Source organism: Gouania willdenowi, chromosome 21, assembly GCF_900634775.1.
Source record: "Gouania willdenowi chromosome 21, fGouWil2.1, whole genome shotgun sequence".
NCBI lineage: Eukaryota > Metazoa > Chordata > Actinopteri > Blenniiformes > Gobiesocidae > Gouania > Gouania willdenowi.
In genome coordinates this window covers 38,559,211-38,570,882 of record NC_041064.1, presented here as the reverse complement: position 1 = coordinate 38,570,882, position 11,672 = coordinate 38,559,211, and the positions used below count along the sequence as shown (strand labels likewise).

The window sequence follows — 11,672 nt, the reverse complement described above, 5'->3', positions numbered from 1 at the left end:
TGATCTCTGCTTGTATTGAACCTCACTTCTCCTTATGCTTTGTTGCTGTGTGACTTCCTGTTGCTGTGTGACTTCCTGTTGCTGTGTGACTTCCTGTTGCTGTGTGACTTCCTGTTGCTGTGTAACTTCCTGTTTGGTGTGTGACTTCCTGTTTGGTGTGTGACTTCCTGTTTGGTGTGTGACTTCCTGTTTAGTGTGTGACTTCCTGTTTAGTGTGTGACTTCCTGTTTGGTGTGTGACTTCCTGTTTGGTGTGTGACTTCCTGTTTGGTGTGTGACTTCCTGTTTGCCTGGCTCTTCCACAGAGGAAGCCCTGAGCGGAGGTATGAGTCTCCAGGGATGTACTCTGATGATGATGCTAACAGTGACGCGTCCAGCGCGTGCTCAGAGCGCTCCTACAGCTCTCGTAACGGAGGCGTTCCTCACTATCTGCGTCAGACGGAGGACGTAGCGGAGGTTCTGAACCACTGCGCTAGCTCCAACTGGTCTGAGAGGAAGGAGGGGCTACTGGGCCTGCAGAACCTCCTCAAGAGCCAGAGGATACTGAGGTGTGTGTGTGTTCATTAAATCAGTGTGTGGTTATAACATTATGGTCATGATGTCATAATAATGTCATAAAACACTTTTTTCATGGAAACTCAAAGCGCGTTTAAATAAGTTACAGAAACCAGTGGTGGTACAGTAGCATGGCTGCCTACAGACCACCACCAACATTCACATTCACAACAACAATGACTTGGATAGAACAGAATTCAAACCCCCAACCCTTCAGTTATTGGACGACCCACTGTACCACTGAGCCACGGTTTGTGTGTCGGCTCATGACAGAGTAAAATATGTCAAGCCTTCATTTCTTGAGTTTTTTATGATTATGGTTTTCAGATAATGGAAAAAATTCAGTGTCTCAGAAATCTAAAATATTACACCAGATCAATAAAAAAGGATATTTTACACAAAAATGTAAAGCTTCTAAAAATATGTTAATTTCTATTCACTCAATACTTGGTTGGATGTCCTTTAGCATGAATAACTGCATCAATGGGGCGTGGCATGAGGGCGTGGCATGAGGGCGTGGCATGGAGGTGATCAACCTGTGGTACTGCTCAGGTCTAATGGAAGCCCAGGTTGCTTTGATAACATCCTTCTGGTCTGGTGTTTCTCACCTTCATCTAGACATTAGACATAGATTCAGGGTTAGGGTTACTGGCCAGATTACCAACAACATATTTTGTTTAAAATATTTTTTTTTATTGATCTTATGTAATTTTGTAATTTTTGAGACATTGAATTTTGGGATTTTCATCATCTGTAAACCATAATCATCAAAATTTCAAGAAATAAAGGCTTGAAATATTTTACTCTATGTCATAATTCTATATCATATATGGGTTTTACTTTCTGGAATGACTGGAAAAAATATCAAACATTTTCATGATATTCTAATTTTTGAGATGTAGATTCAGGTAAAGGTTCAGGAAGTGGGCATTTAACCAGGAGGGTTGTTGGTTCTATTCTACTGTGGGACATTAAAGATGTGATTAAATAAATAAATAAGTAAGGTTATTTTAGACCATATCAGACTGAGCTCCAGGTTCTGATGTTTTCTTTACTTTCTAAAGAGGAACTGGACCAATCAATGGCTCACGCACTAACCCCGCCTCCTCTTTGATTTCTCTGCAGCCGAGTGGAGCTGAAGAGACTCTGTGAGATCTTTACCAGGATGTTTGCAGACCCACATAGTAAGGTAACGGACACACACACACACACACAGTAACACAACTATTCTGCTACTAATCCTGTGTCTCTTGTCTCTGTCTATCTCTATATCTATATATCTATCTCTATCTCTATCTCTATCTCTATATCTCTATATCTCTATCTATATCTATATATCTATATCTCTATCCCATGGTCTGCTTCATGTGGCTGAAACAACAGAGAGTAAGTATGACCTTCTACATCTATTAGAGCTGGGACTGTACACTGACCTCACAATACAAACACAATATCAATAATATATAATTGAAAAGGACACATTAAAAAAATTAGTCTATGCAAATATTATTTATTTATTTATTATTTCATTCATTTATTTATCTAATATTGTTATTTATGAAATTAATATATATTTGTTTTACTTCAAACTGTATGAGCTTCAAACTGAAGATGAATAAAATGTTTCTTTTTAAAGTGTAGAAATCATCATCATCATCATCATCATCATCATCATCATCATCATCATCATCATCATCATCATCATCATCATCATCAGACCCTTTAAAACCATCCACACACACTTCCTGTTTACAGTCTATATTAGAATAAGAACAACAGCTGAGATGATTTGTGTGATGTTCTGAACCTTGCTCTCCATCCAGGTGTTCAGCATGTTCCTGGAGACCCTGGTGGACTTCATCACGGTCCACAGGGAGGACCTCCAGGACTGGCTCTTTGTTCTGCTGACTCAGCTACTAAAGAAGATGGGAGCGGACCTGCTGGGCTCAGTGCAGGCCAAGGTCCAGAAGGCCCTGGACGTCACCAGGTCCACATCCACTTCCTGTTGTTGATCACACTGATGTTTGTCTAGTTTAAACTCTGTCTTTCTCACTTTAGGGAGTCATTTCCATTCGACCAACAGTTCAACATCTTAATGAGGTTCATTGTGGATCAGACGCAGACCCCCAACCTCAAGGTGAGAAGCAGAACCGATGGATGGATGATGGATGGATGGATGATGGATGGATGATATCATGTCAGTAAGAGCTCTGAAACAGAATAACTAATAAATAATATACATCATTTAATTAGTTTCTCATCTATTTCAGTTACTTTGTTAGGCTTCCTAATCAATGAATATATTGGTATTAATATTTACTAGTACAGTATGAAGTACAGTATGAAGTACAGTATGAAGTACAGTATGAAGTACGGTATGAAGTACAATATGTATAGAGGTTCAGTAGCTTTGTCATGACTGGTTAAATGAGGTTGTGTTTGAAGGTGGACGTGCAAAAACCTTCATGCAACAGGATGATATTTGAAAGTGACTTTTTGTAAATCCTGAATTTGTTGGTTTGCAAATTCCAGGCTAGTCTTCATTTCCTGAAAGTCCTGGTGCAGTAAGTCGACCACACCCCTTTTTAGGACCTCAGTGTGAGACTCTGCCTCCAGATCTGACGTATCCGTAGATTAATCGTTTTTTCGACGTTTAGCAGACTTACCTGATGTGCTCGCGGCTTTAGGTCCATCACGTACTAGGGGTTAGAGTGGAGGAACTCTTCGAGGTCCTCCACTCTGGCTGGTGAGAGGGTGCGTGGTCGGCTCTCGTTGGTGGCGTGGATTCAACTGTATGAAGTGTTAATATGTAGTAGTAGTTTATTTATAAAGTGCTTTTTGCAGATAAAATCACAAAGTGCTGTACAGAGTTGTAGTAAATTTACAAGTGCAACACAATAGAATAATAAAACAAGAGTGAATATCATAAGAACAGCAACATTAAAGGATAAATAAAAATTAAAATCCTATTTATAGTTTATTCTAAACTTCACTAGAACCAGTGCAGAGTAGAAAGAATGGTGGTAATGTGGGATGTTCTAGAAGCACCAGTTAAAAGTCTGACAGCAGCGTCTGTACGATCTGGAGTCTGTTTAGGGTCGACTTATTAAAACATTAAAATTACAATAGTTAATGTGTGATGATATAAATGTGTGTATGACCAGTTCTAGATCTGATTTTAATAATAAATGTCTGACTTTAGAGATATTTGTCAGATGATAAAAACTGTTTTAGTCAGTAGATGACAGTGACCCTCCAAAGACATGAACTGATCAAACACAAGGTTTTAACAGATGAGCCCAGATCACCAAGAGACTTTTAATCACATGATCAGAGTTTATGTTTTATTAGAATTTATCTGGAGATCATTTGATGACAACCAGTTTTTGATACAGGATATACAATCTAAGAACTCTGATAAAAAGTGAAACGCTGAGTCATTAAAGGAACAGTACAACTGGATATCATCAGCATAAAAATGATAAGATAATTTTTTAAAACCATGGATCAACGACCAAGAGGCATCAGATACAATAAAAACTAAACAGGAACCAGAACAGAGCCCTGGGTTACTCCACATGACAGGTTGGACATATTAGACATTACATCATTAATAGTAACATTAAAGGTTCTTCCATTAATATAAGATGTAAACCATTGGAGAACAGTATCAGAAAACCATCTCAGATGTAAGTGGATCAACCAGTATACTATGATCTACTGTATCAAAGGCAGCATCAGATCAAGTCAAACTAAAACTGTGTAACGACCAGAGTCAGTGACATCATCACGTCACTAGAAACTTTCAGAAGATCAGTTTCAGTGGATTGATCTAAAACCAGATTAATATTTATCATAAATATCATGCTGTTCCATGTATGAGGTTAGCTGCTTAGCAACCATTTTCTCCATGATTTTAGACATGAAGAGAAGCTTAGATATGGGTCAGTAGTTTATAGGCTCCCCTGGATCAAGATTGGGTTTTTTAAGAATGAGGTTTATTATCACATGTTTAAAAAAGCTGGAGACAGAGCCAGATAAAAGTGAGAGGTTTATTAATTTTACCACCAAAGGACCAACAACATCAAAAACGTTTAAAAGCTGTGAAGTAGGAACAATGTCTCCAGAGCTCCATGAGGGTTTGATCTTTCTACTAAAACCTGAACATCCTGTAGGCTGACAGGAGTGAAGGAGGACCATGAGCTCACAGGGGCTGATGCACTGCACAAGCTAACCAAGGGAGGAGTGATGCTAGAAGAATAGAATAGAATAGAATAGCCTTTTATTATCATTACATAACATGTAATGAGATAGAGCTCCCCATAAAAATACAAACATAAGAATAATAATAAGAATACAATATAAATAGATTTAAAAAAAGTTCACACACTCATATCAGTATTAACATAATACTGTGCCAGCATATTGCATAGAAACTATTGCACATTACCCAGTATATTGCACCAGTTAGATAATATTGCATAACAGTGTATGGTATTGTAGATTTAGTGCATATGAGAGTTCAGAATGGTTATGCCTTTCGGAAAGAAACTGTTCTTGAGTCTGTTTGTTCTAGCTTTGATACATCTGTAGCGCCTACCAGAGGGCAACAGGTTGAACATGTGGAAACCAGGGTGTGAACTGTCCTTGATGATGCTATGTGCTCTGTTGAGGCAGCGTGAGGTGTAGATGTCCGTCAGGGAGGGGAGAGGGCAGCCAACAATCCTTTGAGCCGTTTTTATTACCCTCTGAAGCCTCCTCCTATCTGCCTCAGTGCAGCTCCCGTACCATACAGTTATACAGTATGTGAGCAGGCTCTCGATGGTCGAGCGGTAAAAGGTCAGCAGCAGTTTTGAGTCCAGGTTGTGCTTCCTGAGGACTCTCAGGAAATGTAGTCTCTGTTGGGCCTTCTTGGTAACCGCAGAGATGTTGTTTGACCAGGAGAGGTCCGCAGAGATGAGGACACCGAGGAATCTGAAGGTGTGGACCCTTTCCACACACTCACCGTTGATGTAGAGGGGTGCAGGGTCTGCCCTGATGTCTTGTACTTTGTTTACAAAGAAATTTAAAAAATTGTTACAGTCCTCCTGTGTGTGTACAGACACATGGGACGGTGAGGGTGCAACAAGATTTTCAATAGTATTGAACAAAACCTTGGGGTTTCTCTTATTTTGCAAAGCAAGATTAGTGAAATAAGCAGAGCGGGCATGCTTTATTAATTCATTTAACTCCATTATCTTTTCTTTTAAATAGAGTCTGTGCACCTCTAGTTTAGTGGTTTTCTACAACCGTTCCACTTTCCAGCAGCTTCTCCTAAAGCTAAAAATAGCTTCATTCATCCACTGACAAGGTTTCTTATTAGAGCCTGGAGTATTTTTAGCTGGTGCTACTGTGTCCAAAACAGACAAACAATGGCTATTAAAGTTTGTCATAAAAGTGTCAACATCATCACAACTAGCAAATGTAGTTGGATCAAAAGAGGCAGAAAATCCACTGATTGCTGCTTCATTAAGAATGAGTCTCTGCTTTTTCACATTAGAAGTAGTCTGTACCAGTGTGATTGACAGATTAAATATGATACAGCAATGATCGCTTATTTGTAAGTCTTCAATACCCAGATGGTCAATCATTAAACCAAAAGAAAAGACCAAATCTAAACTATGACCTTTAGTGTGTGTTGGACCTGACACATGTTGCACAAAGTGAAAAGAGTCCATTAGAGACATCAGCTCAGCTGCCATAGGACAGGAGGAATTATCAACATGTAAATTAAAATCACCAAGGATTAATACACAGTTTAACAATAGATGACATAAACTCAGAGAATTCATCTAGGAATAGATAGGAATAGTCATCTTCCCGTTGCCATGTCTCCGTAATGAACATCAGATCCAATCCTTGGGACATAAAAAGGTCCTTCAGGAGGTGAGATTTGTTGGCTAGTAATTTAGCATTCTGCAAGCCGAGGCGTAGAGTCACTTCCTCGTCGGCCTGTGTAGAGCTGCGGCGCCGCGGACGAAGCCACCCGTGATCCACACCCCGAAGCCGGTGACGGCATCTGCGGAGCGGCGCTTCGAGTGGCAGGTGACGCAAGCCGGAGACCAGACGCACTGGAGCCACGGACTGAATCCACCGTAATCCATATGTTAACTGGCGTCCAGGATCAGTCCCAGGGTTTGACCTCCAGAACGTTTTTATCCTCAACAGGACTCCACCACCTTTACCACGTTTTTTAGCACGCTTCCTCCGGAGGACAGGTGAGCGCAGCAGGAAGTCAGGTACTGACGCCAAGTGAGGAGGAAGTCTGGATGTTTGATCCTTAGAGTTGAAGCCCAGACGTACCTCATGTGAACGATTAAGATCAATAAGTGCCTGACGGTCGTAAACTATCAGCTCAGTGATGTTTTGGCACAGAAAACCAATCAGTGCGGCTACAAACAAAAGTTCCAGCAGAGCGGGCAGACGGCAGCCGGTACATGTTGGCGCCATCTTGAATATGTGCAAGTAAACAGAGTTGGTAAACTAGTCAAGGCAACGGGCGGCCATGTTGAGTTTTCACAGACTGTCACGTGACTCTCAGAACATCTCACGACTTACCTCTCTCTCCTTCTCCCCTAATAATAATAGAGGGTTAGTATTAGTGAGGGTCATTTCAATGGCGTGCAGACTCGTTCTTATTCCTCTGCCTGCCCGTGAGGCGGTGTGTGTGCCCCGCCGCCCCGCACCGTGGTGCCAAGAGGGACTTCTCCCCGAGAAGGTCCGCCTGACCCTGTGGTCCTCCGCACGGGCCTGTGGTCCACAGGCAGGCGGCTTCCTCCCTCCTCCAGCTCCACACCACAGGGCGGCCGTGAAGCACCATTCCTCCAGCCCCCCTGTCTCAGCTCTGCTACCCAGACACAGAGCCTGTGCCTGGGCCGGGCATCAGTTCTCACTTTACAGTGATGATGTCATCAGTCCCAGCTCTCCAGTGATTGGCTGTGGCGCACACGTGACTGTGGTGGCTCCGCTCCCGGTGAACAATTTCATTAAATAATTTATGATTGTATCATTACAGTCCAAACAAATCCCACGTTGCACACCTTTGAACCAAGCAGCAGCCATGTTGAAAGTCTCAGGTCATTCTGAGCCTGATTGGCAGAGATAATAATAATAATAATAATAATAATAATATTACATCAATTTTATATAGTACTGTTTTTGGACACTCAAAGACGCTTTACAGAATCCAGGGAGTATTCTTTTACTCCATACTTAGATATTTGAGGAACAGACAGACAGACAGACAGACAGACAGACAGAGATTCCTTGCTTTATGGACAGATGGTGTGGGCATCTGAACCTTTGTTTATGTCACTTTACCATAGATTTGTATTTAGTCAATTATCTGAACTTTACAATTCAATTACAATTACAACAGCAACAGATTGTAATTGACCCCAACCCTGTTAGAGTAGATTCCGTTACTACTGACCTGGTCTAATGGATCCAACCTCTTCAGGTGAAAGTGGCCATTCTGAAGTACATTGAGGCCCTGGCCCGACAGATGGACCCCACAGACTTCGTTAACTCCAGCGAGACCCGCCTGGCAGTGTCACGCATTATCACATGGACCACAGAACCCAAGAGTTCAGACGTTCGTAAGGTACGTGAATCTTTTGACTTTTATTCAACGTTTATTGGCTTTGATCAAACTTTAAATGTCCTGATGATAAAAGTGTCTCTAAGGAGCTCAGATGTTGTTGTTGGTCAAGATCAGAATCAGAATTATTTTATTAAACTGCTTATGTTACAGCCACAAAAAAAAACATAAATAAAAGAATGAAAACGTTAACAAATAAAATAAAATAATTTTATTTTATAACAATAAATAAGTGTATAATTAAGAAAAAGACTGTTAAACATAGGGATCAAAAACACACATTACAGTAGTAGAAAATTAAGTAGGATAAATAATTATAATATTAATAATAATAAAGTAATAATAATTATTATTATTATACCAATTCTATAACAATATGATTCAGATATTTACAACAATCAAACTGTGAGGTTAGTGATTAATTATACAGTTTGATCTCCACAGACAGGAAGGATTTCCTGTGATGTTCTGTGGAGCACCGTGGTTGGATCAGCCTGGTGCTGAAGGTTCTAAAGGTTCTGAAGGTGCTGAAGGTTCTTCTGTGACTGACCAGCACATCATAGAGTGGGTGGGACTCATTGACCAAGATGGTCTCCACCTTAGACAGGCTCCTCCTCTCTGAGAGTCCAGTTTAATCCACAACGTCACTGACCTTGTGGATGAGTCTGTAGAGTCTGTAGGTGTCTGTGACCCTCAGTCTGTTCCTCCAGCAAACAACAGCGTAGATGATCACACTCACCATCACTGACTCATAAAACATCTTCAACATTTTCCTGCAGATGTTGAAGGACCTCAGCTTTGGTCCTTCCTGTAGAGGGAGTCAGTGTTCCTCCTCCAGTCCAGTTTATTATCAATCACCACTCCCAGGTATTTGTTCTCCTCCACAATGTCCACACTGACCTCCTGGATGGAGACAGGTCTGACTGGCCTCCTGGTTCTCCTCAGGTCCACAATCAGCTCCTTGGTCTTTGTCACATTGAGCTGTAGATGGTTCAGCTCACTCCATGTGACAAAGCTGTCCACAGCAGCCCTGTAGTCCACCTCACCCCCCTCCCTGATACATCCAACCACTGCAGAGTCATCAGAGAACTTCTGGAGATGACAGGTGTCAGTGCAGTAGCTGAAGTCCATGGTGTAGGTGGTGAAGAGGAAGGAGAGAGGACAGTCCCTTGAGGGGCCACGCCCCAGTATTGCTGACCACTATATCAGACACACAGTGTCTCAGACATACATACTGTGGTCTGCCAGTTAAGTAGTCCACAATCCAGGACACAATGGAGGAGTCCACCTGCATCTCTGTCAAAGAACATGACTCTCACAGGGCTCGTTGCCACGTCCAGGTGAGAGGAGAGTTTCACCAGTTGTCTTTTCACCTGGTCAGCTGTGATGTTTATTGTGGAGAGAGCAGGCAGTGTGTGGGGGGGGGGGGGTCAGTACAGTCTAAAGGTGTGTGGGTGTTCAGGGAGCCAGAGGAGGAGATGAGATGATGGTTCACACAGAGGTGTGACTAGGGGTGACAGTAGGGGGTCCAGTAGACAGTATCAAATCTGTTGAAGAACAGATTTAGTTTGTTGGTCTGGTCCACACCACCGTCCAACCTTCTGATGGTGGTTGACTTAAAGCCAGTGATGGTCCTCATCCCTTTCCAGATCTCTCTGGTGTTATTTTGCTGAAGCTTTATCTCCAGCTTTCTGCCATACTCCACCTTAGCCTCTCTGATTGTCCCTTTAAACCCCCCGTATTTATCTCACCTCCTCCCTCTTACCATCTCTGAAAGTCCTCTTCTTATTGTTCAGGATGGCTTTGATGTCCTCTGTTACCCAGGGCTTATTGTTAGGGGAACATTTCACAGTCTGGGACAGTGGTGTCCACACAGAAGTTCATATCATTTGTGATGCATTCTGTGAGGTTATCAATATCTTGTCCATGTGGCTCACAGACTACATCCCAGTTTGTAGCCTCACAACATCCTCTCAGCGTCTCAAACACCTCCTCTGACCATCTCCTCACTGTCCTCGTGGTCGTAGGCTGGCGTATCACCAGGAGCAGATACCAGGGGCTGAGATGAATGAGGTTATGGTCTGACCGACCCAGCGGGGGGGGAGGGGAGGAGCCATATGAATCAGTAACATTAGCATACAGCAGGTCTAATGTCTTCTCCTCTGTGGTAGGACAGGTCACATATTGAGTGAAACCAAAGTCTTGTTGAGATGAACGTGATCTCCTGAGATGGTGATGAATGGGTGTAACCAGGCTATGGCTGAGTGAATGATGTCACAGGATGATGTTGGGTTAGCAGCAGGAGGAACGTAAACAATCACCATTAAAACATGAGAAAACTCACGTGGCAGATAATATGGGCGGAGCCCAACAGCAAACAGTTCAATGTCCAGGCAACAGATGTGCTCTTTGATGGTGATGTGTGCTGTTTTTACACCACCAGTTGTTTACAAAAACAGCAAGACCCCGCCTTTTGTTCTTGCAGCTCCCGGTCACTTCCTGTCCGCCCGAACAGTCTGAAAGCCCTCGATGGAAACGTTGTCATCAGGAATATCCTGGTGCAGCCATGACTCCATAAAACATATTAAACTGTACTCCTGATGTTCCCTCTGACTCTGGACTAGTGCCGTTAGCTCCTCCATCTTGTTTGTCAGTGACCTCACGTTGCCCATGGTAACCGAGGAGATTCTCAGTTTAAAAGGTTTTTTGTCCATAAGCTGTTTCAACCTGGCTTTGTTAGTTGTCTTTTACCTCCTCTGCAGCCTCTATGAGTCCTTCTCCAGATGTTTGAGGATATTCTCTGATCTGGTCTACGTACCAGCCTCATCAGCTGATCTCTGGTGTAAACAATGTGAGCTCGGTAGAGTCCGCTGGAGGAAAGTAGCGCGTTCATCATCAATCAAAAACTATTAAAGTGTAGGTAAGCAAATCAATATAAGGAAGTAACTGAAGAAAAATGAGTTAAAACAAGTTAAAGGTTGAAAAAGTATGAAAAAAGCAGGAGCGGCTGTAACAGGCAGCATGTACGGTAAGGTATGTACACTGTATATCAGGGGTCACCAACGCGGTGCCCGCGGGCACCAGGTCGCCCGTAAGGACCAGATGAGTCGCCCGCTGGCCTGTTCTAATAACAGCTCAAATAGCAGCACTTACCAGTGAGCTTTTATATTGTGGCGATCGATGCGGAGGCACGAGACACTGACTACTTATTACTTTTCACACACACCCAAACCTGCAGGTGGTGCTATTTTTAATTAAGCTTCTATACATGCACAGTGTGCAGAGTCACTGCTGCGCACACAGACCTGACACACGGTGCAAACACAACACACCTTCTTCATTACATAACATGAAGACACAACTTATATTTAACAGCCACTTCAGAACATGGCTAAACAAAGTGCACAATTCCACTCTAAAGTGCTAAAACAGAACACCATTGTGCACTCCCACAATCCTTTGCAGACGGCTTCCCCTCC

General features: G+C 42.5%; 1 protein-coding gene across 2 annotated transcripts in view; it reads left to right on the top strand.

Annotated features, from left to right (window-relative positions):
- The first annotated feature begins 323 nt into the window (after positions 1–323).
- LOC114454847 (CLIP-associating protein 1-B-like) overlaps positions 324–11,672 on the top strand; it is a 33,567-nt gene continuing 22,218 nt past the window's right edge. For both annotated transcript variants that reach the window (XM_028435649.1, XM_028435650.1), the window contains exons 1-6: positions 324–547; positions 1,680–1,743; positions 1,938–1,940; positions 2,378–2,541; positions 2,613–2,691; positions 8,053–8,196. In XM_028435649.1, coding sequence (XP_028291450.1) covers positions 339–547; positions 1,680–1,743; positions 1,938–1,940; positions 2,378–2,541; positions 2,613–2,691; positions 8,053–8,196 — 663 coding nt within the window. In that variant the 5' untranslated portion in view covers positions 324–338. The remainder of the gene's footprint in view (positions 548–1,679; positions 1,744–1,937; positions 1,941–2,377; positions 2,542–2,612; positions 2,692–8,052; positions 8,197–11,672) is intronic.